General features: G+C 39.0%; 1 protein-coding gene across 2 annotated transcripts in view; it reads right to left on the reverse strand.

The window, feature by feature from the left end:
- Window positions 1–26,568, reverse strand: part of CTNNA3 (catenin alpha 3) — a 1,809,955-nt gene that overhangs the window by 357,492 nt on the left and 1,425,895 nt on the right. For both annotated transcript variants that reach the window (XM_070470726.1, XM_070470725.1), the window contains exon 13: window positions 22,883–23,034. In XM_070470726.1, coding sequence (XP_070326827.1) covers window positions 22,883–23,034 — 152 coding nt within the window. The remainder of the gene's footprint in view (window positions 1–22,882; window positions 23,035–26,568) is intronic.

The following is a 26,568-nucleotide window of genomic DNA, read 5'->3' on the forward strand; positions in this document are numbered from 1 at the left end:
ACCTACTCAGGGGTCCACCAGTCCAGGGGTCCCGGAAGGTCAACATGCCTCGACCTGCCCAGGGACCCAATTCTCAGGAGGCCGACATGCCTCGACCTGCCCGGGGATTCGATCTCCAGAAGGCTGTCATGCCTCAACCTGTCTGGAGATCTGCACCCTGACCCGGCGACGCCTGGCTCTCAGGCTGCAACAGTACTGGGTAGGATAAGCTTCAGAAAGACTCACCCCTAAGGAAGTCCACCCATGGAAATAGAAGGGAGCCAATTAGTTGTGGGACTATGCTCAATCTCAGCAGTAACTCAGGAGTCCAATGAGAACCCCATTGCCTTTCTAGAAAGGTTAAAAGAGGCCCTCCAAAAGTTTACCAAACTGGACATAGACTCTTACGAGGGACAGGTTATTTTAAAGGATAAATTCCTGCTCCAGTGTACATCAGATATTGGGATAAAGTTACAGCAGCAGGACCCTACTGCCTCTTTAGATGAGATGGTCCCAGACAGCCGCCAATACCTTTTATAACAGAGAACAGGAGAGGAGGCCAAAGCCCAGGAAAGGGAGAAAAGGAGAGACAAGGCATGCCCAGATGCTGGCTGCCCTCCAGGGAAAACCTATGGCAAACCCTGTGTCCTTGAAGGACAAGGCAGGAGGCAAATGCTTAATCTGTAGACAGGCAGAACATTGGGCCAAAGAATGTCCAAACTGTGACAAGTTTGGTTTGTTACAAATGCCATCAATTAGGACACTGGGCAGCACTCTGCCCTCAGGACCCAAGAGCCTCAAGGTCAAGCACCAAGCCTTCCCTCACAATGTTTCAACAGGACTGAAGCAGCCCGCTCCAGCCAGACTGCCTGTCACAGATAATCATCACGGGGCTGGAACCAAGGGTGCAACTAATGTGGCAGGTAGATCTGAGAATTTCTTTGTTGACACAGGGGCTACCTACTCTGTCCTCCTACTCTGGAGCCTTCTCCTCCCAAACCTGTACTATTTAGGGTGCTACAGGAAAAACAACCACAAAAAGATTCACCCAAACACTTCTTTATTGCTGGGATGGACAAATATTTTCCCACCAGTTTCTGGTGGCCCTTGAGTGTCCTATACTCTTATTGGGAAGAGACCTTTCCCTGCCTTCAAAATCTTGCAGCTATTGCACTTTTGATAGAAGATGCTTTAAAACTCTCTCTTGGGGGCAAACTAACTATATTTACCAGAAACCAAGTGAAATAACTCCTGAATGGGAGAAGCCATTTACAAATGTCTGATCAAAGAATCCTCAGATATCAAGTAGTGCTGATGGAACATCCAGTCCTGACTATATCCCCTTGTGAGGTTCTTAACCCAGCTACCCTCCTGCCTACCTCCAAGGGCTCTTTCCCCTTTCACTCTTGCCTAGAAACTTTGGACCACTAGACAAAACCCCAAGAGGTGTTGTCAGAAGATCCTCTGACTAATCCTGAGGAAATCTGGTACACTGATGGAGGCAGCCTTGTCTTGGATGGAAAAAGAAGAGCCGGGTATACAGTAGTCTCCAATTTTGAGACCATAGAGGCTAAACCTTTGCCACCAGGTACTTCAGCCCAATTAGCTGAGCTCATAGCCCTGACTTGAGCTTTAGAGCTGGGAAAAGGAAAAGAGTATCCATTTACACTGACTCCAAGAATGCCTTTCTGGTGCTACATGCACATGCTGCTATTCGGAAAGAAAGAGGCCACTTGACCACCCGAGGGTCCCCAATCAAATATGGTGATCAAATCCTTAGACTCTTGGGGGCAGTCCATCTGCTCACTGATATTTCAGTCTCCCATTGTAAAGGGCACCAAAACGGGAGCACGGCAGTGGCATGAGGGAACCAAGCAGCTGATCAGGCAGCTAAGAGAGCAGCATTACAGAACAATGACCTAATAGGGGTTGCCACCTTAGTTCCAAAGACTAATTTGCCAGAAACTCCTTCATATACTGAAGGTGAGACTTTTAAAGCTAAGAGTGAGGGCTTTCAAGAAGATCATATGGGGTGGTTCCACAAGGAGGAACTCCTTTTTCTGCCTGGGAACCTCCAACGGAAGTTGGTTAACTCCTTACGTGCTACCACTCATTTAGGGGAAAAGGCGCTCCAAAGATTACTAGACAGGTCCTTCAGAGGAACATGCCTCCAAACAACTATAAGACATGTGGTCTCCTCTTGTCCCACTTGCCAGTTAAACAACCTATCAAGGAGCTTAAAGGACCCAGCTGGCCCAGCCTGTCCAATGACGTGGGACCTACCCAGGAGAGGACTGGCAGATGGACTTCACACAGATGCCAGTTTCTCAAGGGTATAAATACCTATTAGTCATCATAGATACATTCACAAGATGAATAAGGCTTTCCCACCTGGACTGAGAAGGCAGAGGGGTAAAAAACCTGCTCCATGAAGTCATTCCGAGATTTGTTCTGCCCAGGTCATTACAAAGTGACAATGGGTCATCATTTACTTCGAAGGTCACCCAAGCAGTCTCTAAAGCATTGGGCATTACTTATTAGTCTCCATTGTGCCTGGAGGCCTCAGTCTTCAGGAAAAGCAGAAAGAGCTAGCCAATTCTTAAAATCAGCAATAAAAATGACAACCCAGGTGACCTCCCTGGGATGGAAGGAGGCTTTACCAATATCTCTCCTCCACACCCATACTGCCCCTAAGGAACAAGTTGGTCTTAGTCCTTATGAGATGTTATATGGGATACCTTTTGTTTATGTCACTGACCTCTTCCTAAATCCAGAGGCTCATAACCTCCAGTCTTATACCATGGCCATTGGACAATTCCAAGAAGACATATGCCTGTGGGGTGTCAACCAGGACTCAAAAGATTCTAAAGAGCCACTACTATATGCTCCAGGGACTCAAGTCCTAATTAAAGTCTGGAAGGATGGGTCCCCAAAGGCTCAACCCCAGCCCACATGGAAGGGCCCCTACCCTGTAATACATTCTACCCCCAGAGCAGTCAAGGTACCAGGACATGACTCCTGACATGACCCCTCACTACTCATTAGTCAAGCTGTGGAATAAAACAGAAGAGGACACTCATTACACCTGTGAGCCCCTGGCAGATCTCAGATACTTATTCAGAACTGCAAATGAGTACATTCTAATGAACACCCCCAAAATTAAGTTTCTGGGGATAAAAGCCAACATAGCTTGGCAGAGGTTGTACTCCAAAACAGACAAGAGATAGATCTCCTGATCCCTGAACAAGGAGGGACTTGAGCCATCTTGAATAAGACCTGATGTTTCTGGGTGAATACCTCCAGCTAAGTTAAAGAAAGTCCTCAAGAAAAACATTCAGCTACTACGGGATCTCAAAGAACAAGCTGGAGAGTTCTCAGGGTGGCTACAGTCCCTCTTTGGGGGATCCTTCTCCTGGTGAGGGGAATTTGGATTTGGCTAATGCCCGTACTAATCCCTGTTATCACCATATTGATGCTGCTTATGATTGTTCCATGTATTATCAACTGTCTAACACATGTTGTCTCTGCCCAGGTCAACAAGCTACAAAATGCAGTGCCAGTTCAACAGGGATAAATAAAACTACAGCCGACCATGGAAAATTAGATGGACACCACTACAAGGACACTGAGTCTTGAGACTAGCAAGAGGGGAAGGCCCACTGCCCCTCACCATCCCAGTTCAGCTGGCAGTAGCCAGAAAGACCTTCATGCTCCCTATTCCCAAAGGATTGGGCCTCCCATCTCTTGAGGGGGGAATGTTAGGTAGTTAGAATAGGAAAAAAGGAGTCCACAAGTGTGGTGGATAGAAGACAAAGAAGGGAAAAGATTGCAAATACAGAACAAAGGAAGATCCAAGGACCAGAGTGAGGACCTCAGGTAAAACAAACAGCTCTCCTGGCTAGCCCAATTTACATAGTGCAGGTTCAGGGTGAGGAGAAAAACATATAAATAGAAGAGCCAAAACTGAGCCGAGGACTTCTCTTCACATCTTTTGGGTTGGTTTGCCCTCATGCCTCGAGGATGTATTTTCCTTTACTTGCCAATAAAACTAAACTATAACACTGGCCCATCCGTTGCTTCAATTTTTTGCTGTGGCAAGACAGAACAGAGGAAATTACACATTTCCCTGACCGTTGGAGTTATGAATAGAATAGGGTGTTATTGAAAAGGAGGACTCTGTCTTAACCCCCACTCCATTTCCAGTTTGTATAGTAAATAGACTCCATTCAGCCTCCCTGAGTTCCAAAGGGCAGATTCAAACAGTTGCCAATCAGAGAAGCGAGGGAATGCAGAAACAGAGGGGGAGCAGTCAGGAAACAGTAACACAGCAGGAAAGCATGTCTGTGAGTTATCCTCAAGCAATACACATAACAATATGTAGGAGCTAAGCCCGCCCCAACAGGTGGAGGATCTCCTAACTTCAGGCTGAGAAAAGATTCTTGGAACACCACCCTGTTACCTCACTACCAACAATCAGAAGTAAATCTGAAAACAGCAGAAGATAAAGAAGACTCTGACCATCCTCAAAAGATTCTTTCTTTTAAAACTTTCATAGTCAGCTGAATCTTCAGAACTCTGAAGATTTTTGGGGATAGGAGTCTACCTTATCCCCAAGTTATCAGCCTCCTGAATAAAGCAACATTTTCATTCCAACCAACACTTGTTTTTTGAGTACTGGTTTTCAAGCAGACACATCTGAGTTTGGTAACAGCAACACTTTGTAAAAGATACTGGAACAAAACAACTCTTCTAAACAAATCAATGGAAACAACTGGTATTTTAAGACAATTCTTTCAAAAAGTGCACAAAGACAAATGACTGCAAATATTCATAAGGTCATAGGAAGAGAGAAGCCTTCTAAGCAAAGAGAATATTTCAACAGCAAAAACTGTAAGAACAGGAAAAAAAAATGGGGGGGGCAGGGAGCTGGGATTGAAACATTAACACTCATTAATAACTAAAGTTTCTATAAAGCCTATATATATAATGTTTACAGTTATATGACTTTATGTTGACACAAAGGATAAAGGGTTTACTTTCAGAGCATGGGTTAGCATTGTCAGGGTATCAGGCTTATTTCATTATTGTTCTTCCATTTATAGTGTGAGAATGTCATAGACTGTCCCAAGGCCAACTCCAAAGGGAAAGAAGAAAACTGTTTAATATCTCTTTCAGAGCACTACACATCTGGAAAAATTAAATCTCTGTCTCCCTGTCCCAAATCCCCTATTGGATCTAAGCTTAGTGGAAGTGCACTGGCCCAACAACTGGCAGTTTTCTCAATGTACAATTGGAATATTTAACTTCTTTACTAGCTGCAGCCTTAGCCATAAGCTAGGAAACCTGACACCAATGCACCACATGTCTAAACGTACATTACCTACTTGATCATCTTATTTTATCATCTATGTCTCCAAAAACAATGAACACAACTTATTGTATCTGTCCTGTAGGTAACATTCTACATAGTTGAAAAAATTCTTGCCTTGGCTTCTTAGGCAGCACTCTTGATTTTCTTCCCATCTTTCCTGTTACTTCTTGTCAGTCTCCTTTACTAGCTTTTCAAAATGAATTCTAAATACATTTCTTTTTTTTTTTTTTTCCTTTTCTAATACACATTCTCCAAGTGTGAATACATTCATTGCTAGGGAATAAAATTCCAATCAAAGGCCAAATTTTTGTTCTACATTTCAAAATCATATACTCAATGAACCATACAACATACCTGTAAAATAAATAAACTTAACCACCTAATGAGCCCAATAAAATGGAATCGAACTTCTACCACAGACTGTTTGATCCCAGTCTCCCCTAGCTCATTAAGTAACACTCATATCCACACAATGGCCCCAAACAAAAAACTAAACTGCTAGATTCAGATTCCCCCATTTTCTTAAATTTCACATTAATTCCCTGAAAATCTGGTCAATTTTATTTCCAAAATAAATTTCAAATTCATCTACCTGTTTTGCCCACTCTCTAGTCTACCACTGTCTAATACCAATGTAATGCATGCAACCTATGTAATTTTAAATTTGCTAGTAGCCACATTAAAAAAAGAATGGCTTATACATATCAAATTGAAAATATTTTTATATGTTTGGTTAAAACATATTATGAACATTTTGACTGTACAAATGTTCAATATATATGATTTTTTTTTTTTCTTAGTGAATCTTCACAATTTGTTGTGGGTTTTTATATAGCACACCTCAGTACACACAGGCCAAGTTTCAAGTGCTAAACAGGTACATGAAATTACTGTATTGGAGAGTACAACACTCATCTATGACTGCATCATCCACTGTCTGGAAAACTACAACAGACTCGTATCTGAGATTATCACTTCTACTCCTGCCAACTTCCACCTGCAACAACATATTTTTAAGAATTAGTGAGGAATGAAAACAATGCAATTCCTTGCTCCTGTGTGGAACAATAATGAGACTGGGTAGGCTTGCCTACGCCTGTTGATGTTTGAACAATGTTAATGATTAAAAGGTTAATCAATAATATCTTAGCTATTTTCCCAAGGAAATACTTGTTCCTATAAGAGAAAATTGATTCAGTTAAACTGATCAATTATCAAGACTAATAAACTCATCCAGAGTCATTTCATAATCTTCAATTCACTGTGTTGTCATTCAAATCTACTATGTCACTAAATCTCAGCCAGTTCTCTCTCCTGAAAAATGTCTTTTAACATTGCTCAGCACAGGCCTTAAAATGACATAAAGAACCTTATCTAATTCCCCTATTTTGAGACACTGGTAAGATTGTGAAGGTGGTATTCTCCTTTATGGCAGTAAGTCTAGTAAACTGAGCTTTGCTTGATTAATACCTTTTTGGAGTTCTTTTGGAAAGTCAACCTTCAACAAAAGCAAGAGGGGACTTCCTAAAATGAAAATGGGATCATGTCACTCATCTGGTAAAGATATTTCAATACTTCCCAGTGCTTTGGAACAAAATCTAAACTGCTTAACATATTTGACAAGGCCAAAATGACCTAGTCTCTGTCTAGCTCTCTAAAATCATATTAGATCATTCCCCTCTTCCATTCATTAAGTTTTAAACACAGTGCCTTCTTCCTTTTCTTTAGATATAGCCAGTGTTATCCCAGTCTTGGCATTTTTGCATTTACTCTATTCTGCATGCAACATTCTTCCCTGTCTTAAAATTGCTGACTCATCCTATTCACATTAACTGAGTCAAATCTAATCTCAGAGAAGCTTTCCTCAACCACTGTATTTAAGGTTTTCTCTTATGCCAATTTTCTCTGTATAACATCATTTTACTTCCTTCATATCACTTATCATAACTGCCTTGTCTTTATCCTTTGTTTACTTTTTCTCTCCACTAAGATTATAGATGCCTTATAAACAGAGATCTTAACCTATCTCTTCTATCTCTATATTCCTAAATATTGGATACATTTATTGACATATAGGTATTCAACAACTTATAAAAATGAATGAATAAAAAGAATTCAATGACTCTATTAAATGATGAAGGAAAGAGAAGGAAAAGAGGGAAAGAAGAAAGAAAAATCCTTCTAAAATATGTGATAAAGCCATGACAAGTATGCTTATTCCCTCTTATGTATCAGGACACTGTGTAACTGTATTAAAGGGAAGGAATTGGGACTCCACAGCTACTATATAATGTAACTGAGACCAGGATCAAGGTCTCCTGATTTCTAATCCATTGCTCATCAGAGCATAACACACTATCTTTCAGCCTTCTCTGATTGATGTGGTTCTTTCAAAGAAGATGTGTAAAGCTTCAGATTTACTAGCGAAACAAGGCATTTGAAGGAGAAAATGATTTTCCCTGCATTAATTGGTGAGTTCATATTTTTTGCATTTACATCTCCCACTTGCATTTTGATTAGCAATTTCTTCTGTCAATTTAACACCAAAATCCTCTGTAATCAGAGGCATGTTATATTCTGGAACAGACTCAATGAGTCCCTGAAGTTAGAGAGACAGCACTTCAATCCTTCACCTTGGCTGCTCTAGTGGTGAACATGCCTGACTGTCAGTCTGATTTCCTAAATCTCCTCTGAGATGGTAGGCAGTTAAAAATGCTGTTGGCATATGCTTGGCTTCAGCTCATTGCAAATACAAAAGTGCAGCTTGGTTCCAAACACGAGTCTCACTTTTCTCCCATTATTATTAATATCATCATTATTAGCATTATTATCCTTATCATTCTTCCAAACTCCCTTTTGGAGAGGTTTCATACTCTAAGGAAGAGCAATTCCTGAAAATTATATTTTATCAATATATTTAGTGAGTCATAAACCATAAATTAGAATTTGATTGAAATTTCTATCCGCCTCCAATAGTAAATACACTGTACGGGATTGTAATTGTTGCCGACACAATCACAGTCTTCCCAGGTGAGTCAGTGGTAAAGACTCTGCCTGACAACAGGAAACATAGGTTTGATCCCTGGGTCAGGAAGATCTCCTGGGGAAGGAAATGGCAATCCACTCCAGTATCCTTGCCTGGGAAATCCCATGGACAGAGGAGCCTGGTAGGCTGCAGTCCATGGGATCACAAGAGTCAGACGCTACTTAGTGACTAAACAACAACACTAACACCAACACCAGCACAGTTACTAATTCTTCTTTATTGTCTTACTAAAAGAAACTCAATTTTCAAATACCAGACAGCTTGAGGTGAATGACTGCGCATTACTCCTCAACCCAAATCCCATGGAAAGAGTCTTGAATACTCTGTGCTGAATCCAGAGGTTTTGTTCCTTTTACCATTTAATGAGGTCAGGTCTTTTTGACATGAAGTGAAAAATATTAGAATCTGGAATAAAAATAAGAATCTGGAATCCTGTTACTTTTCAGTCTTTCTCCACCTATATGAAGAGGGGTTCAGGCACTTTGGCTTGATTGAAGTTCTTAAAACATGCCTTTACCTCTATATCCTTGCAAAAGTCCTAAGCCACAATTCCAAGTGCACAGCTCATTCATCAAAGCCTGACTCAAATGTCACCAAAAGTTACATCTTTGCATAATTTTCTCCATGGCAGCAGTTTTTCCAACAGTGACTCTACATGATTCCATTATAGCACTTACCACAATGAATTCCTATCATTTGCTTACGTATCTCTTTACTCCATGAGAATCCAGTTATTTGAGAACAAGGATCATGTCTCACTCGTGTTTGTGTTCTTAAAACCTAGCACAGTGTTTACAAGATAGAAGATACTCAAATATATTTCAAGTGGTTGACTGAGGTGACTACATAACAAATAAAAATTATTCCTTAATATGACTACCTTCCTCATTCCATGCTATTCAAGTTTATGATAATTTCATATTCTGCATATACTTCTCAAGGTTTCTGTTCTGTTTTGTACTTCCTAGATATTTATTTCAAAGGCATTTTTTTCAAAGAAGGTATCAAAAATGATTAATAGCATTAAGCATAGCTTAATGTCTTAAATAAGCAAAGGACACATTTAGAGAAGACATTAAAATGTGGCAATGTAAAACACTTCTAATTAACTGGAATATTTGGTTAATCAGAACTCCCAAAATTCTGTAATTAAACAAATGATCACCTGCAATAATTTAAGCATATTTTGATTGGCTTATTTTATAATTTAATAAGCAAAAGACTACTTAAGCTAAACTTAGGGCCACAAAGTTAATCAACAGAAAATTAGTAATAAAGATGATGATGACAATGATAAGAGTATTTTAATAATTAAGGTATATTTCATTTTCCAAAGATGGGAATACCATTACTTCTGATCCTACATGCTCCTTTTGACCTCTAAATTATATTCTTTCCATTGAAAAGTGGGGGTTCATGTTTCTTCTTCTTGAATTGGGGAGGCTTTTGACTTGCTTGCAAGCAATAAATTATGGCAGAAGTCAGTGCATGGTTTCAGAGGTTAGGTTAAAAAAGAAAATACTATATATGATTTATTAATTGTAAAACTTATTCCTGGATTCCTGAAATTCCATTAAGAAGCCCAGTATCCATAGGCTGTCATATGAGAAAGTCAAGCCTCAGGAGAGGTTAAATGCAGTTTTCTTAGTGTTCTAGTCTTCGGTCCAGACATCAGACATGTGAGTGAATAAGCCTATGCCCTTTGTGAAATTCTGACTTACAGAATTTGTGAGCATAATAAATTGATTGCTGTTTTATGTCACTAAGTTTAGGATAATTCATTGCACAGCAGCAACTACTGGAAGACAGTTTGTGACAAGGAATGGCCAGACATTCACTAATCCCATTTCTTCTTCTTGGACATAAAGGGGAAGAAGACATTTATCAGCTCCTTTGCAGTTGATTTGAGTTCCCTTTGACTGAATGGTAGTCAATGGGATGCAGAGGGAAGTATGCCTCATTGAAGTCTAGCCATCAAACTTCCTGTTTAATCATCTACTGTCTCTTCCATTTCTGCAGTGACAGTGGAAGCTAAATTAGAAAGATGGCAATATCAAAGTTTGGAGGACTGTGAGTCACTGAGTCATCACCTAGTAGAGACCTATCAAGGAAACTGGCGAGTGTTTGACCAATGTATAAATGATAAATAAACCATCATTAAGATAAGCTATTGAGATTTGGGAGTTGTGTTATGGCAGGTAGCATTGTTACTTTAATACACATAACAAATTTAATTTAATTTATTTGTATTACTAATTTGTAATACCAACACTGATTCTTGAGCACTTGATAATGTGTTGATAATGTTGCTTAATGCTGTGCATATATTATCCCATTTAAATTCAGATCAACCTTATTACTAGGCAGGTATATTTGTTTTCCCTGTTTTACACATGCAAATCCAAAACTTAAAGACGTGATTCACTCAGAGTCACAAAGATATTCCAAAGAAAGAGAATTGAGGCAAACCTAAAGTAAGGTTATCTTCTAAGAGTTAAATTAGCAATTTGTGAATTAGCCATCTATAAATACATTGTTGATGCAAGTTTTTGTTGAACAGGTACTCTGAACTTATTCCCAAACCACTAATTTTAGTGATAATAGAGGATACATGTGCAAAAATCCTTGGTTTTATTTTTTATATTTTGTAGTAGTGAAGTGAAAGTGAAGTTGCTCAGTCATGTCCGACTCTTTGCTACCCCATGGGCTGTAGCCTACCAGGTTCCTCCGTCCATGGAATTTTCCAGGCAAGAACACTGGAGTGGGTTGCCATTTCCTTCTCCAATTTTGTAGTAAACAGGCCACTATGTACTGGTTAAAATGTATTTTACAGCCATTTCTAAGGGTTAGAAATAATTTTTGTTATGGTATCTTTCCATATTTTATGACTTTAATTAAACTTCTGATTTCTGCTCCAAACACTGCAATGTAATACAGTATAAAACACAATTTAATCATTAAATTTGTGGATAATTTTGTGATTTTCTTCAAAGCATATAGCACCAAGGGACTGATAATAGAAGATAATGTGCATAATACACACTCCAGGAAGTTCCACAGACTCTATCCTCAAGGACTTTTCTTTCTCCCACAACCTAACAGCAAATGCACAAAATCAGAAAGTCTCATCAGGACTATTCCTAATTGTCATCATCTTTAAAAAGGAATCTGGTCATGGGCACAAGGTAATATAAAGGACACTTTAAAACAACTACATATACTCCACTCTACAGAAGCTCGTACTGACACAGACATGCATGTACATTTGTGGTCACATTAGTGGTCACAGAATACAATATTTAGTAAAAATTCTTGCAAAATTATTAAACCAAAGATCAAGTAAATTTCTTTGTAAAAATATTTCTCAAGGTAGTCTCCTATTATCCATCACTTTTTATAATATAAAATATTACAAAACAAAGTAACATTTCTCTTTCCCTTGTTTTTGTGAGGTCCAGTGATGATATTTCAAACAAATGTCAAATTTGGCAGCCAAATCCATCACTTCATTTAACTGTGAAAATGTCTAAAATCTTATTTTAGTTTAAATTTCTAAAAATTCCTTGTTTTATATAGTTTACATCCTTGTACGTGAAGTCACACAATAGATAAACATATAAGTTTATATGTCATTTGTCATGATAAACATAAACTTGAGTAAGAAGATAGAGGCTGGCTGAAGTGGGAAATGCTATTTTCTTTATGATTCTGTACAGGGTTTAGGCAGGATTTTATCTAAGGTAATGGTACCTCAGACCTGAAGAAGTCTGCTGTGCAATTCTTGTAGAAAACATGTGGTTAAAGAAAGCAGTAATTGGAAAGACACCAGAAGTGTAGGCATGTCTGGCAAATGGGAGAAACAGCCAGGAGGGCTATGTATTAATATCTGAATTTGAAGGTATGGGGAAGACAGTGGTAGGTTAAATGTTCTTCAACAATTTGCCCAAAAAGCAGTTCTTGGGATTCCTGTGTTTATAACTGGCCCATCAATCTCCTGAGATAAAGGAAAGGCCCTGAACCATGTGCTCAAAGCCTCTGGATCTTGTTCGGTTGCTTCCTCAGTGTGTGACCTCAAGTGCTTCTTCACTTTACTTCCTGACCTTTGCTATTACGCTCCAGAGTATTTTTCCCTTTGAAACACCATCATTTACTTTATAGATACTGGGGATACAAAATTTTCAATACCCTTCCTTCTATGAGTTATGCCAAAGTCTATTTCCTAAAAGTCACCACTTCATAAATTGTATTTTTCAGACTTCTTTTTCTCTAGGATCTTTATTCAGTCTTTCAAAAGATACTTTTGAAATGTAGGCAGTCAAGCATTTCATTTGAGGTAAGCGACCAGCACCCCATAAGAGTTTTTAGGGTTAAACAAAATAGAAAGTAATAACAATGTATTATTAGATTTAACACTGAATACACTTACTCATTTAATTACAAATGTGAGTTTAGTTCTAAAAAAGTAAATAAATTATTTAATAATTAACTTATCAGAAACAAACAACAACAAAAAATCCTTAAGATTCCACAACTACAATATTCTCCCCATGTTATTTTTCTATTCAGAGGGCTAGCTACTTCCTGTGAAGAAATTTTCAAAGAGAGATGCTTGACTCCTTCAACTCACCTACTTTGAGTCAGAGGTTCCGTATAGCACTTGTGTAGAATTCTCTGAGTGCAAGGCTGGTGTGCATCAAAGCCCTTTTGGACCATGGACTCTCCTGCCAGTCCGGCGGCTCTGACCCTTTGGTGAAAGAGCACTTCTCAGGATGACTTCGGGCTGAATATCTCTCTCCCAGCAGGAGCAACAGGGATCACTGAGCAGTGCTGCTTTGTAGCTTAGCCAGTAGGTTTCTGAACGCACAGTCTTTCCTACTCTGCTCACCTCTGTTCCCTTAGTCACAGTCTCTTCAGATGGTGCACACACAACAAAGGCCATTAAGTGCACAGAGAGCGTACAGCTTCATCTCTCGCTGACGGGTGCTAGCGGGTGGTTCTGCTTTTCCTTAGCTTGAACCCTTTGTTTTCAGAGGAAACTGAGAACCCCACTACAGAATTCTTCCCAGTAATGTTTGATTTAAATTTGCATACAAAGCTAAGGCTACTCTGTGACACATCTTTTATTAAGTTCCCTTAGGAAGTCCTCGGGTAATTGGCTTCTTTACAAACTGGTTCTGCCACTATAAAGGAGCCACATCACTTCCAAAAGGGACAAAGTATTTTAACTGGTATTCCCTGGCAAGACCCCTGTGAGAATGTAGAGTGACTAAGAGGAATACAGGAAATCAGCTTTCCTCTGAAAAATGAAAACGTGTACATTTCTTATATGTTAACTAAATATGAAATGGTGCCTGAACCGATTCTCCACAGTTCAACAAAGGCGCCACAGAGTATGAAGAGTGTAAGATAACATTTGCTAGCAGTACGGGATCGCACAGAGTCGGACACGACTGAAGCGACCTAGCAGCATCAGCAGCAGGCCTGTGGAGAGAAAGTGTTCCTGGGGCTGGAAAAACTGGCTTGATTAGGAACTGTGATCATTAATGTCCAGGTCCTATGGAATGAAGACTGGTGGGTAAAAATTATGCAACACCGGGCCTCAAGCAGCACAATCAGGACCTAGAAACTAGAGTGAACGTAACATTATATCCTCCAAATCTGAAACTTTTGAGAGTCAAAAGGGGGATAATTCAAATTTGTCCTAAGGAAACCAAGATATACCTTGACCATAATTTACTGCATGTTTAAATTCATTTAACAAATACATGGTTCCCAGCTGGTGCAGTGGTAAAGAATTCACCTACCAATGCAGAAGATGCAAGAGATGAGGGTTCAATCCCTGGGCTGGGAAGATCCCCTGGAGGAGGGCATGGCAACCCACTCCAGTATTCTTGCCTGGAGCATCCCATGGAGAGAGGAGCCCGGGGAGCTACAGTCCATGGGGTCATAAAGAATTGGACACAACTGAGTGACTAACACTTTCACTTTTCAAACTTACTATGCAATGAGCCAAATAGTAAATATTTGAGTCTTTGTGAGCCATACAGTTTCTGTTGTCATTATAGCACTAAGAGCAATAGATATATATGGCTGTATGAATTCTTAAAATTAGAATTTCATATATTTTTCACATGTCAGAAAATAATCTTTTTAAAAATTTTTCAACCATTTAAAATATTAAAATCATTCTTCACAAAGGCCATATGAAATACATGGTAGACTAAATACGACCCAAGTTTGTCATAAGTTTGTCAACACCTGACCTAAGATACTACATAATGAGTCACAAACCTGAAGGATAAAAATCAACAAAAGAGGAGTCATGTATTAGAAATATTTGGCAAGCAGCCAGTTATAAAATAGAAAGGTGTTAATTTTATAATATTCAAAATGTCAGCAATTTCAGAAGTCTATGCAGGCTTTACTAACTAGTCCTAATTAATATAGGACTAGCAGCTTGTATCTGTAAGATGCTAGTTGCTGGGTAAAACACGATTTTTTAAAATTAACTTTATCAATGTAAGTTATGTATTATTTTAAATGTACAATTTCTTGAGTTTTGACAATTTTGTCTACCCATGTAACCACCTTGGATTAGTCTTCATAAAGATTTGCTGAGAATTTGTTTGGGGCAGCATTAAATTTATGAATCAATTCAGCGAAAATTTACACCTTAACAATATTGAGTTTCCCAGTCCAACCATATGATAAATCTTCAAATGTTTAAATCATTTTAATTATTCTTAACAATATCTTACAATTTTCCAAGTGTAGCTCTTGAACGTCTTTATTAAATTTATCAAATTTATTTTGTTATTTTTAATCCTGAAATATCCTTTTAAAAAGCATATTCTCCAATTGTTAGTTGCTACTTTATAGAAATGCACTCTCTGGGTTTCATTTTATTTCTTTATTGCACATTTCTTATTTCATTAATTTTGCCCTTATCTTTATTTTCCTCTTCCTTGCATTATAAAATTGGTACATTAAATTTGTATTCTGTGATCTTGCTAAACTTATTTATCTGTTCTGCTAGAATGGGTTATTTTGTTGTAAATTGATTTTTTAGGATTTTCAATGTAGTTGATCGTATAATTTACTAATGTGGACATTTTCACTTTTTCCTTTGTGGTCAGTATACATTTTATATTATTATCATTATTAAATTATTCTTCTGGCCAGAACATCCATAATACTACATTGCTTTGGAACATGGACATTCTCATGCTGTTCCTAATCTTAAGGAATAGTGTTTTGGCCTTCATTTTAAGTACAATTTTAAAGCTCCTTTACTAGATAGAAGTAGTAATTTAATGGTATGCTTTCATTTCCCTCTACAATGAAGAAACTAATGGTATTATGCAAAGGAACAATGTAAGTGGTAATGTAAAACAGCGACTTGAATGCATGTCTCGATTTCAAACAATATTCTTTTCATTACTTCATTTCCAAACTGAATTACACAAAGTTCTAATTGTACAAGATAACCTTTTACACTGGTTAGATTCTAACTGACACCATCATGGTCTTTCTCTCTGGCAGTCTGAGTGAGATTTCAAAGAGAAAAATAGCAGTTCTGTCCAGAGACATATAAAGAAAAAAAAAAAAATCCGAGGTTATGAAGAAGTTATGGAAGACAATGAAAGAAGCTCAGCGAAATCATGACAGTGTAAGTAATTTAAACTTAAAAAAAAAAACTGTATATGATTCTAGTGAAAGCTAAGAATCTCCACTCCTATATGTATAATAGAATCAGACACAAAAGGCTTTTCAGCCTATATAAACTTAAGTTGTATATTAAAGTGAGTGAAGTTGCTCATTTGTGTCCGATTCTTTGCGACACCATGGACTGTAGTCTACCAGGCTCCTCCTTCCATGGGATTTTCCAGGCAAGAATACTGGAATGGGTTGCCATTTCCTTCTCCATGAGATATTCCCAACTCAGGCATTGAACCTGGGTCTTCTGCATTGTAGGCAGACGCTTTACCATCTGAGCCACCAGGGAAGTCAAACTATTTGTTAATTCTAGAATCCATTTAAATGATTTATGTAAAATGGTCCATGTAAACTGGGACTTGTGCATTTTTTAATGTTTTAGTTTTATATATTTATTCAAAAAATAATTTCCATCAAGTGAGATATCCAAAATATGTTGCTTTCCCTGATGTAGAAAACTAACATAGAAAATCTAAATTTATGATGGTCCTGAAAATCTTCACATTTGTCTTTGGAAAATGTCTCTATATTTTCCATTTGCTTTTGATAAGTCACATATGAAAATTCACAAAGAAAATATATGGAAGTCTGCATTTTGAATACTTGTTAGAGTATGAATTTTTGCTGAATCTTTTCCTCCCTTTTAGAGTATTTCGTTGCTGGCCACCCATGTTAGTCTTTCACAATTCAATTATGCCATCCTTTTAAAAATTCTTCTCTTTATACCTAAGAACTTTTTACCAAAAAGATGAGACATTGAGCCTCCTTGTATGTTTCAAGAGGTTAATAAAAAACAATATACGAGAACTTCCCTTTTGGTGTGGTGGTTAAGACTCCATGCTCTCATTGTGGGGGGCCCAAGTTTGATCCCTGGTTGGGGAACTAGACTCTACATGCTGCATCTAAGAGTCTGTATGTCACAACTAGGAAAACTGCAGGCCACAGCAAAGATCCCCTGGACTGCAGCTAAGACCGAGCACAGCCAATAAAGAAATATTAAAAAATAACATGCAGAACTATAACGCTCAGTTCAGTTCAGTTGCTCAGTCATGTCCGACCCCTTGTGACCCCATGAACCACAGCACACCAGGCCTCCCTGTCCATCACTAACTCCCAGAGTCCACCTAAACCCATGTCCATTGAGTCAATGATGCCATCCAACCATCTCATCCTCTGCCGTCCCCTTCTCCTCCTGCCCTCAATCTTTCCCAGCATCAGGGTCTTTTCCAAAGATCTTCATGGGTTCAAAATAAAAATTTGCATTATATCATCTATAATTCAGGTATTCAATGTTAATAAACATGAATATCCTCTTCTATAAAAAATATTTTGAGAAAAAAACATTAAAACATAATTCTTTGTTTAGAACTTCACTCTTTCAAGCTACTTTTCAGGTTTCAGCTTCATGTTGCTCTAGTAGTATATTTCTGTAGTTTCTGTAACTAACATTCATAAAAATATACAAAATAATGGGCAGCACCAGTAGTACTGAGGCAGGAGTTGGATGGGCCCCATGCTGAATAGTTTCTCCCTCGTGGACAGAATAATACCAGAAACTCCATAAAAGCAGGATGATTGAAGAGGGAGATAAAAGACCATGTATTCCTCATTCTCAAAGTGAAGGATACCCTCCCGACGACATATGCACAGAAAGTCTCCTTGGAAGTGAAAAGAGGAGGGACATCACCTCATAGTAAGTGATGCAGCTACCTATAGGTCTCTTTGCTAGAATCCATCTTGGCACACACATGGGAGGAACCGGAGATAAGCCAAATACAGACTCAGAATCAGGTGAAGCAAGATGACTGGTTAAAGGAAACTCAGAAGAAATGCCCCACAAACATCATTCAAACTACCAGGAGGGCACAAGTCTCTCTGAGCCTGTCCATGTGTCTATCCACACGTGTGGTACTATTTCCTTCCTAGTAAACACTTGTTTCACTATTTTCCATCTCTATGTGGAAATTTATTTCTACACAACTCATGGGCCAGGACCTTGCCACTATCTATAGTGGCCCAGTGGTTAGGATTCAGCACTCTCCCTGGAACCGACCTCAATATCTGACCAGGAACCAAACTCCTGATTCAAGCCACCACAGGCCAAGGCCATCTTCTTCTCATAAGAGATTACTATTTACTAAAGCATTCCATTTCTATCATAACTCATTTTGTCAGCATAATAACCTTTTGAAGTAGGTACAGTACCAAGTTTATTTTACAAAGGAGGAATCTGAGGCATACTGAAATGTGTTACTTGCCATAGTCTTAACCATTGTAAGAACTCTTGTATGGCTTCACTCTATGCCTACAAGCCCCGTGCTTGCCCAGGTTCAAGGCCAAAGAAAAAGGCCAGAATCAGTTAGAGAGACATCAGTGGTTTACCCGGGAGCTTACCCATCTGAGGTCAGGTCCTAGAGTGATGCCCCATCCTGTGCAGCAGAAAGCCAGCAGGACATGGCAGCAGTCTTCACACCAGGGGAAAGGGGAGATTACCAGTTATTAGGGAATTGATGTCAGGTGGGCTCATCAGTTTCCAGGGAAACCAGCAGAGAGGCACGCCCCTTACCATCCTTTGATAAGAACAATCACCAGCTGGGGCCTGGGGCAAGTATATAGGAAGGTCAGTCATGTGCTTAAGATCTAGGTGAAGCAGACACTAGTCTGGCAAGGGGATGTACAGAGAGCAAGAGAACAACCATCTTGAGTGACCAGAACACTCTTAATCACTGCAAATTTTACACATAAATATTAAACGCCCACAGGGCTTCCCAGGTGGTGCTAGTGGTAAAGAACCTGCCTGCCAAGGCAGGAGATGTAAGAGAAGTGGATTTCATCCTAGGGTTAGGAAGATCCCCTGATGGATGGTATGGCAGTCCACTCCAGTATTGCCTGGAGAATCCCATGGAGAGAGGAGCCTGGAGAGCTACAGTCCAAAGGGTCGCACAGTCTGACATGACTGAAGCAACTTAGCATGCACATTAAACACCAACAAATATACCAAATAATAATAATAGAAAAAATAATACTCCCTGCTCTCCAAGGTTAAGAACAAGATTCTACAAACTCAACTGTCCACACATTGAATCCAGAGAAGATAGAAATAGTAAATGTCACAGTATTTTATTCAGAAAATTCTAAAATAACTCAAATAATGGTAAACATAGTTATTCATCAAAATAAATAGTAAAGGCTGGTATAATCATATCTGTAAAACTATAAAATACCAGGCTCTGATATTAAGTTAGCATTTTATCATCTTAAGAGCACCAAAGAACACTCTTGAAAATTCAAGTCTATGATTGGATTTTGTAACATCACACACATTCTCAAGAGCATAGCCTAGGCCTCCCTGAACATGAATAATTATATCTGTATTGCCTTCATGTTGACACTCTTTAGATACTCTGAATAAAGCATCAAATGTTTGCCAGTTCTCAGGTCAAGATATTGGTCAGCATTTCACCTGACCTTTTAAAGAGAAGATTATTCCAGACCAATTTTATTATCTTCTATGATAAAGGGACAGTCCTCAAAGGAGGGGGGGCAGATTTTCATTAATTACATCTGAGTTAGACTTCTATTTTCATCCTATAATCCAATTAGCAGTTAAGTACAAAGGTTTATGGGTTATACTCTAAACAATCCCTGTAGATGTGCTTCCAGGTACCTTTAGAGGCTGCCTAGAAAAGGAAGTGGGGAAGGGGAAGGGTGGGGGCAAGATAGAAATGATGGGCCTCTAGACCATCCTTAAAGCTTTAAATACAAGAGCTCTGCTTTATCTCTTTTATTTATTTATTTAAGCTTTGAAGTGTGTTTGATGAAAGAGCATCTTTACCTTAGCATTCAAAAAAAACAAAAGTTTCAAACCATACACTTACCAGTATGTTCTCAATGATTGGAATATCAGATTCTAAGGGATCTTAGCACTAATGCCCTTAATTGGAGCTATTTGACAGGGAATAAGGGCCAATATGATTTAATATTTTTATTAATAATCTAGATGAAGGAACTCAGATTATAGTCTTATACTTCTAATTAATATTAATTTAGGTATGGTCACCAACCAAAGTTAAAAGCAAACTGATAAATTACATGAAGAATCATTCAGAAATATGATGAAGTTTATTAGGATTTGGGGCCAAGAACAAACACATCAAATTGAAATGGAGAAGGGATATACAGGCAATGACAGTATTAAAAAAAAATCATCTATACAATAATTATTGTGTTTAAGAAGGTAGCAATAGGTTAAGAGTAGTTGATTATATTAATAGCAGTAATGTGAGAAGCTACTTTATTTGACATTGGACAGGCTCTAATTAAAGTATGCCTTTTAATAGTCTCACTTGAAAAGTTTATTGAAAAGGTAAATAAGGACTAGTGAAAAACACAAAGTACTTAAGTATTCCTATGAGAAAAAGTTGAAGTATTTACCTTGAAAAAAAGATGACTATATGGACAAGTTACAGCTCTCAAAGGCTCTTAATAATTATAATAAATTGTTCTGCCTTAAAGAGGACTGCCAGGTTTGAGGGATATATAGAAATATGGTCAGATAATTTAATTTGCTATAAGTAAGCCATTTTGATAATGAAAAAAATTTTAAATACTAGAATATCCAAGTGGGAGAGGTTATAAGACTTTTATCCCTAAATAGCTTTTGCAGTTAAAAAAAAAAAATGCATTCCCTGCCCTTCACCTAGGCTATTTCACTGGTTTATCTTCACTTCATAAATACCCATCCAGGGATACTGGAAATGTCAAGGTTTCACCCTTGTAAAGCTATCTCCTGAAGTTCATGGGTCTTGCTCATACTTTCAGCATGACGTATGTTTCTTCCTGGTTCCACCTATCCTCCAAGATCTGAATCAATACTACCCCACTAGTTCACACAGGTAAAGCACAAAAATCTTTGTTAGAAGAAAACACTTAGCAAAGGTACTTTGCAGTTCAGATATACTACTAGTATAGGACTGCTATTACTGCCGCTGTTGCTGTCACTTCAGTCGTGTCTGGCCCTTTGCGACCCTGCAGACTGTAGCCTGCCAGGCTCCTCTGCCCATGGGGTTCTCTAGGTGAGAGGACGGGAGTGGGTCGCCATGCCCTCTTCCAGGGGATCTTCCTGACTGAGGGGTCAAACCCGGGTCTCCTGCATTGCAGGCAGATTTTGCTCATAAATATGTATCCTGAGGTTTCTCTTTTATGTACACCTGGCTTGCTTGAAGGTTTTCCCAAGATCTTAAGTGCTAGGTCCTATGTCTTGACACGTCTAGACTTTTGTCTTTCAGTTTCTTCCATAAATGTCCATCTGGCCTAGCATGCACCTTGGTTTTTGTTGGCCCCTTTCCCTACAAGGCCCTCTCCTGTCTCCATTTCTGTAGGCTCCTCCATGTAACCTGACTATGACACTCAGGCCTGTCAGATACTGTGGATGGCCACCCATATCTCCTCAGCACATGCAGTCCTACCTCACAGCCATACTAACAGTTCAGGCCAGAGGCATCAAATCAAACTCTACTCATGCTTACAAACTGCGCTCACCACTTCTAGCAACTTACCTTACCCAGCCCCTGCCTGAGAGTGGCTTGGCTGGCACAGTAGGAGGCTCTGGTAATGCCTCTGAGGAGAGGTGGCCTTTAACCAAGTGTGAATAGGTAAATATATTGGATTTTATTCCCCAAAGGTAAGATAACTCTGAGATATGTTCCATAGGATTCTGCTAGAGTTCTCCAGGTTCAGTCACCAGTTGCCTGCAGTGACTCATAATTACACCTTATTGCTTCTCTGTCTCATTTTTTTTCCTAAATAGACTAATGATAACACAAATACTTGACTCTGCCTCCAGGTGAACCAATTCCAAAATAATCTCTCTCCATATCTTTACTTGTGCTGTTTTTGTTGTTGTTGCTGTTTTTACTAGTATTAATTTAAAAAAGAAAAGAGAGAGAGAGACTTCCCTGGTAGTCCAGTGGCTAAGACTCAGTCCTCCAGAGGCAGGGGGCCCAGGTTCTCTTCCTGGTCAGGGAACGAGAACCTACACGCCCCAGTTAAGCATTCACACGCCTCAACTAAAAGTTCACATGCCACAACTAAGACCCAGCACAGCCAAATAAATATTAAACGTGTGTGCACACACACATTCACACACAGAAAACCTCTAATTAACATTTTAAGGAAGAACAAATACCCCTGGTTTCCGTATATTCAGTGTGCTCGCAACAAATGACTCACTATCACATTTGGGAAGATGGTATATATTCTCCCAAACAACAAACACTCAAACATTTGTTGTTCCTGGCAGCTCCAAGTGAGATTTCTTACAGACCATTGATTCTGTGTTCTAATATGAGAGGATGCAGACACAGAAATTCCTTGTTTTAAATATACTTTCCTATACATTTCAATATAGTGATTAGAAAGATCCTCTCCTTCTATTCAAGGAAAGAAAGAAATTACTTTACGTATTGTTCTTTGGCTTCTGATCATACTATGTGACACTTCAGCAAATCCTGTACACAACGAATTCTATCATTTCTGCACATGTGGCAGTTAAATGTGCTCATTTGCATAAGTTATAACCATATACATAAGTAAAAGCATTGTTCGTGACAGCAAATCTGACTTTGGGGATACATATGAATTTCTAAAGTTCTAATGGATTTCAGCATTGACATTACGGCACAGAAATAAAACATTTCTTGCAATCATTCCAGGGACTCCAGATGGTGAAGAGTGCTACAATACTTCAATGGAAGGTAAAGCAGACTTACCCGGATCATCATGACTGAACATCTGATATCATGAATTGTATCATAGATCTTCTTTGAGATGTCCACAAATTGACTATCATCAAACACATCCAAAGAGTTTTTACTTAAGGCTTCCAAGGCAACATTGACTTGTGTTACAAATTCAGGAATTACTGTTAAAATGAATAAGAAAGAGAAAATTGTCATATTTATATTTTCAGATTTCTGGGAAATGGAGAATCATATTGTTAAACACATATTTGATTAATAAACTTTCAATTCTTTTTTAAATGTATGGAGACAAAACATTTTGGCAGGATAATCTTGAAACTCTGAAATGTAAAGAGAATCAAAGACAAGAAAGACATCTTTATGAAAATATTTTTAAAAATTATATTTCTCCTTTATGGCATTTTGTTTTACTAAGTCTGGAACCACCTTATCATTTTTTGTCCTATCCATTGTAAGCCCAAAGAAATTACAAAAAAGAGTTGGTGTGAATAACAGTTGAAATTTAGAGAGATACTTTTAAAAAACTGAGTTGCAAAATAGAAGAAAATTACCTAAACCTACTAATTCTATCTCATAGAAATAATAAAAATGCTTTAAACTTTCTTTTGATAAAATATTTCCCCGCATCAAAAAGATTAATGAAATGAAATTGGTGATCTTATATAAAAGACGTTTCTATCTAAAATAAGAACATTGCATGAATGTAGGGATATATCAATCAGTAATGCCAATCCATAGAATGTTTTTAATTAAGCTTTCAAACTTTGTTAGTCCTCTGTCATGTCCGACTCTTTGCGACACCATGCACTGTGGCCCATGAGGCTCCTCCGTCCATGGAATCCTCCAGGCAAGAATACTGCAGTGGGGTGATATTTCCTTCTCCAGGGAATCTTTCTGACCCAGGGACTGAACCCAGGTCTCCCATGCAGGCAGATTCTTTGTCCTAGCTATCAGGGAAGCCAAGATTTCGAAATGCATGCAAGCTAAGTCACTTCAGTTGTGTCTGACTCTGACACAGAGTCAAACAACCTATGGACTATATCCCACTAGGCTGCTCTGTCCGTGGGATTCTCCAGGCAAGAATAGTGGAGTGAGTGGCCATTTCCTCCTCCAGTGGATCTTCCTGATCCAGGAATTGAACCCATATCTCTTACATTGGCAGGCAGGTTCTTTACCACTAGCACCATCAAATAGTCTCAATTAAACACATTTCTCCAACTTTGCTATTAAGGTTAACAATAGTAACATTTATTAACTCTTCAGTGTATTCAAAGCACTTTTCTCAGTATGTGCTCTATGATTTAAATCTTAAAACAACCTGGATTTTAACCTTGGACTAATACTTCAGTTCAGTTCAGTTGCTCAGTTGTGTCCAACTCTTTGCGACCCCACGACCTGCAGCACACCAGGCCTCCCTGTCCTTTACCAACTCCCGGAGTTTACCCAAACTCATGTCCGTTGAGTCAGTGATGCCGTCCAACCATCTCATCTTCTGCGTTCCCTTCTCCTCCTGCCCTCAATCTTTCCCAGCATCAGGGTCTTTTCAAATGAGTCAGCTCTTCGCATCAGGTGGTCAACATCTTGGAATTGGAGCTTCAGCATCAGTCCTTCCAATGAACACCCAGGACTGATCTCCTTTAGGATGGACTGGTTGGATCTCCTTGAAGTCCAGGGGACTGTCTAGAGTCTTCTCCAACACCACAGTTCAAAAGCATCAATTCCTCGGCGCTCAGCTTTCTTCACAGTCCAACTCTCACATCCATACATGACCACTTGGAAAACCATAGCTTTGACTCGATGGACCTTTGTTGGCAAAGTAACATCTCTGCTTTTTAATATGCTGTCTAGGTTGGTCATAACTTTCCTTCCAAGGATAAGCGTCTTTTAATTTTATGGCTGCAATCACCATTGGCAGAGATTTTGGCGCCCAGAAAAATAAAGTCAGCCACTGTTTCCCATCTAATTGCCATGAAGTGATGGGACCGAATGCCATGATCTTAGTTTTCTGAATGTTGAGCTTTAAGCCAACTTTTTCACTCTCCTTTTTCTGTTTCATCAAGAGGCTCTTTAGTCCTTCACTTTCTGCCATAAGGATGGTGTCATCTGCATATCTGAGTTTATTGCTATTTCTCCCAGCAATCTTGATTCCAGCTTGTGCTTCTTCCAGCCCAGCATTTCTCATGATGTACTCTGCACATAAGTTAAATAAGCAGGGTGACAATATACAGCCTTGACATACTCCTTTTCCTATTTGGAACCAGCCTGTTGTTCCATGTCCAGTTCCAACTGTTGCTTCCTGACCTGCATACAGGTTTCTCAAATGGTAGTTCAGGTGGTCTGGTATGCCCTTCTCTTTTAGAATTTTCCACAGTTTATTGTGATCCACACAGTCGAAGGCTTTCACGTAGTCAATAAAGCAGAAATAGATGTTTTTCTGGAACTCTCTCACTTTTTTGATGATCCAGCAGATGTTGGCAATTTGATCTCTGGCTAATACTTAGTTGAATGACAAGGACAAGATGTTTCACAGAGTCATTATGCTAATATAGAGCAGAACTGAGTTTTGAACTCTGACTGCCAGAATGCATAGTTTAAACTCTAACTACTAGACCATATCATATGGAGGAAGTTTCTGTCCCATGTGAAGAGGCAGGATAAAGGCGGACTAATTTTTAGGATCATAATTCTAAACCTTGAAGATATAAATGCTTTATCTAATACAAAATATTAACAAATGCTATTTTTATTTTTTCCTACTTTCAAATCCCTATCTTCATGTATGGCATACCATCTCTTGCAATCCTACCTGCCATGTTCTTGATATGGGGGAATGTTAGTAATATACATGGGTAGTCATATTTGGGGGCTTCCCCCTGGCTCAGTGATAAAGAATCTGCCTGCAATGCAGGAGATGAAAGTTCAATACTTCAGTTGGGAAGATCCCCTGAATATGGCAACCCATTCCAGTATTCCTGCCTGAAAAATCCCATGGGCAGAGGAGCCTGGAGGCTACAGTCAAATGAGTTGGAAAGAGTTGGACACAACTGAGCATGAGCACAAGGCATATTTTATTTAGCACCTTCTTGCCTCCACCTACTAAAATGTATCATCTGTAGCCTAATTCTTAGTTACTATACCCACCAGGGGTATCCATTCTGCTTTTCTTCTCTGTCCATTCTCTAGGTGTGAAAAGTGAAAAAGAAAGTCTCTCAGTTTTGTGTATTTGCAATCCCATGGACTATGCAGTCCATGGAATTCTCCAGGCCTGAACACAGGAGTGGGTAGCTGTTCCCTTCTCCTGGGGATCTTCCCAACCCATGGGTTGAATACAGGTCTTCTGCATTGCAGGAGGATTCTTTACCAGCTGAGCCACCAGGGAAGCCAATCCAATAAAACGAGGCTCCTGGTTGGGAATTCCCTTGCAGTCTAGTGGTTAGGACTCTCCTATTTCACTGCTGAGGGTCTGGGATCAATCCTTGGCCAGGTTCAGCAAGCCATGCAATTATTCAGCATGGCCAAAAACAAACAAAAAAGGGGGCGGGTGAGGGGACACCTGGCTACATATGGCAAAATATAGCTATTAAACATTAAATTCATTAAAATTAGCTTTAAAACTTATTTCCTCGATCACATATACCACAGCTCAGGTGCTCAATAGACATAATCAGTTGAGTCACTCGGTTGTGTCCAAATCT

Source organism: Odocoileus virginianus, chromosome 7 (genome assembly GCF_023699985.2).
Source record: "Odocoileus virginianus isolate 20LAN1187 ecotype Illinois chromosome 7, Ovbor_1.2, whole genome shotgun sequence".
NCBI classification, from domain to species: domain Eukaryota; kingdom Metazoa; phylum Chordata; class Mammalia; order Artiodactyla; family Cervidae; genus Odocoileus; species Odocoileus virginianus.